General features: G+C 50.7%; 1 protein-coding gene across 1 annotated transcript; it reads left to right on the top strand.

Annotated features, from left to right (window-relative positions):
• The first annotated feature begins 744 nt into the window (after positions 1 to 744).
• Positions 745 to 1,179, top strand: LOC145942146 (uncharacterized). The gene has a single exon (XM_083048623.1). The coding sequence runs from the start codon at positions 745 to 747 to the stop codon at positions 1,177 to 1,179; it is 435 nt and encodes a 144-aa protein (XP_082904749.1).
• The last annotated feature ends 1,928 nt before the right edge of the window (positions 1,180 to 3,107 follow it).

Below are 3,107 nucleotides of genomic sequence, written 5' to 3'. Positions count from 1 at the left end.
GGAAGGATTCTCCTATGCGGCCGCCCTTAAGAAACTGAAGACGGAGATATCTCTAAAGGATCTCAAAATAGAGAAATCCACAATTAGACACGCAGCTAATGGTGGCATCCTCATCGAGATACCCGGGGAGGATAAAGTTAAAAAGGCGGAGCTCCTCAAGGACAGAATCTGTGGCATACTTGGAGAAGATGCAACGGTAACCAGGCCTGTCACAAGGGGCGAAGTTAGAATAGTTGGTCTTGATGACTCTGTAGTCAAGGAGGAGGTAGCTGATACCATCGCGGACAGAGGAGGTTGCTCCTCACTAGATGTGAAAGTCGGTACCATACGGCCAATGACGAACGGCCTGTATATGGTATGGGCTCAATGCCCGCTTGCGGCGGCTATCTCTGCCTCGCAATGCGGGAAAATAAAGGTAGGTTGGACGGTAGCTCGCATTGAGTTGCTAAAAGCCCGGCCAATACAGTGTTACAAGTGCTGGGCCCGCGGCCACTTGCGTAACAAATGTCCCGCAGGCAGATCGCACCAGAACATGTTTCCGGTGCGGCCAGGAAAGACATCCAGCCATAGGCTGCACGAACCCTGTTAATTGTGCACTCTGCGCTGAACAGGGATTGGACGCCCGGCACAGAGTCGGATCGGCCAATTGTAAGGCAAACACTGAGGTTAGCCCTAACACGAATACTAGTCATAGCAACGACGGTAACACAGAGGGACGGAGGCCCGAGGTGATGGAAACGGAGGATGCTTAGGATACTCCAAAGCAACCTTGGGAATAGCCGCCGTGCCCAGGACCTGCTCGACCAGCATATGATTGAGCTCAACGCTGGGCTATGTGCGGTTTCAGAACCTGGAACTATACCAATGAACCAGAGATGGTTCGGCAGCACCAACGAACGGGCCGCAGTTGTGTGGAGGCCCGATGGAACGCACGGAGTATGCTCGTTGATACACAGAGCTCAGGACTTTGTAGTGGTAAAGCTCAAGGATGTACATATAATATCATGCTACATCTCGCCCAATGCTAGCAGAAGCGACTTCTTGAGCTTCTTGGATGATCTTGGATTAGCCCTGAGAATTATTAACGGAAGGACCATTGTCTTGGGAGATTTTAATTCTAAATCGGTGGCCTGGGGATGTCGACACACCAACACAAGGGGGGAAACTCTCGAAGAATGAGCAGCCGAGTATGACCTTCGGCTGGCAAACGAAGGCTCAACTCCCACATGTGTCAGGCCACAGGGCACATCAGTGATTGACCTCACGTGGGTCACAGCGGACATTCGGGATCTGGTCCGAAACTGGAGGGTCATGAGTGATATTGAGAGCCTCTCGGATCACAACTACATATCCTTCGGAATCGGCGTGAACAAGTCCACGAGTTCACGACAATCCGGCACAAATTACTATCCAAGGTGGAACTGGAAGAAGTTTGATGAGGACAAGTTTCGCGCCTCCTTAGAGTGGAGTTGCTCAGTGATGCAGGAAGAAGACTACGGTAATAAGACTGCAGAACAGCAAGAACGATGGCTTCAGAACACTATGAGGAAGGCTTGTGATCTTGCAGCTTCATGTGTTAAAGGACAGATGAAGAGAAAACAAGCCTACTGGTGGAATGCCGAGATAGCGCAGCTACGCGCGGCGTCCATCAGAGCAAGGAGAGCATGGACAAAGGCCAAGAAAAGGAGATATCCTCAACAGTTGATCGAAGAAGCGCAGGAGGCCTTCAAATTCGCCAAGAAGATGCTGAGAGCAGAAATTGGCAAGGCCAAATCTGTAGCCTGGCAAGAGCTCATTACCACAATCGAGGCAGACCCTTGGGGCCTGCCGTACAAGCTGGTGCTCAGCAGATTGAGGCAAACAACTCCCAGTCTCACTGAGACCTTGGATGCGGATATTACCAGAGTACTCCTGACCTCTCTGTTTCCAGAAGGACGAACACACGACCCGGCCACGATATACCCGGATCTCGATTGGGACGAGGAATGGACCATTACACCAACGGAGGTCTCTAGGACCATTAGAGAGAAAGCTGCGAACAACACTGCGCCGGGACCCGATGGGATTAAGTGCGGTATCCTAGGGAAAATCTCTAAGGAAATGACAATGGCTTTGACAGTGTGCTACAACTCTTGCTTGAGAGAGGGTGTCTTCCCGGAAAAGTGGAAACAAGCGAGGCTTGTTCTTATCCCAAAGGAAGGAACACCCATAGAAGAGATTCCGAAGGTCCGCCCAATATGCCTATTGGATGAAGTAGGAAAAGTCTTTGAAAAGATCCTAGTAGGAAGACTGAATAGATGGATGAGGGACAACCCGGAACACCAGCTCTCTGAAGACCAGTATGGTTTCAGGGAAGGGAGGTCAACGTGCGACGCGCTTGCAAGAGTGCAACGCACAATTGAGAAAGTAACTGAGGAGAAGGGAGTTGTCAGCGGTAAGTCTGGACATACAGAATGCCTTCAACTCCCTCCCTTGGGTTAAAATACTGGAGGCCCTGGAGCGTAAGAAGTTCCCGCGATACCTCATTAGAATCATTGCGCATTACTTACATCAGAGATCGGTGGAATATATAAATCATGATGGTAAACGAACGTCTAAGCCAATGCTCGCCGGAGTCCCGCAGGGTTCTGTGCTGGGCCCGACGTTATGGAACATTGGATATGACGGAGTCTTGCAAGAAGGCACCGAAGAAGGTTGCCGACTGATCTGCTACGCGGACGACACTTTGGTGCTCGCGTTTGCAGACAGCGTCGAAAAAGCCAAAGCGAGAGCCAACCTACAAATAGCTCTTGTCCTCAATAGGATTAGGCGAATGGATCTCAAAGTCTCGGTACAAAAAACCGAGGCAGTGATCGGACTTCTACGGTGGACCAAAAAACCCGGACATTTACCCGGTGCTGTCGGTGGGTGGCGAACAGATAAAGACAACTACTTCGATGAAGTACTTGGGAGTCATCCTCGACAGCCGCATGAAATTCATCGAACATCTCGACTATATGGAACAGAAAGTTTCCAAGGTGGCTAGGTCCCTAGGTAGGCTTATGCCTAATCTACGAGGCCCTGAGGAGGCCAAGAGACGGCTATACGCCAATGTAAACCTCTCGGTG

Source organism: Prenolepis imparis, unplaced genomic scaffold (assembly GCF_030444845.1).
Source record: "Prenolepis imparis isolate NDT839.2.m4 unplaced genomic scaffold, iyPreImpa1.0 SCAF_10, whole genome shotgun sequence".
In the NCBI taxonomy this organism is placed as follows: Eukaryota; Metazoa; Arthropoda; class Insecta; order Hymenoptera; family Formicidae; genus Prenolepis; species Prenolepis imparis.
Note: the sequence above shows the minus strand (reverse complement) of the source record. Positions and strands in the feature narration are given on the sequence as shown.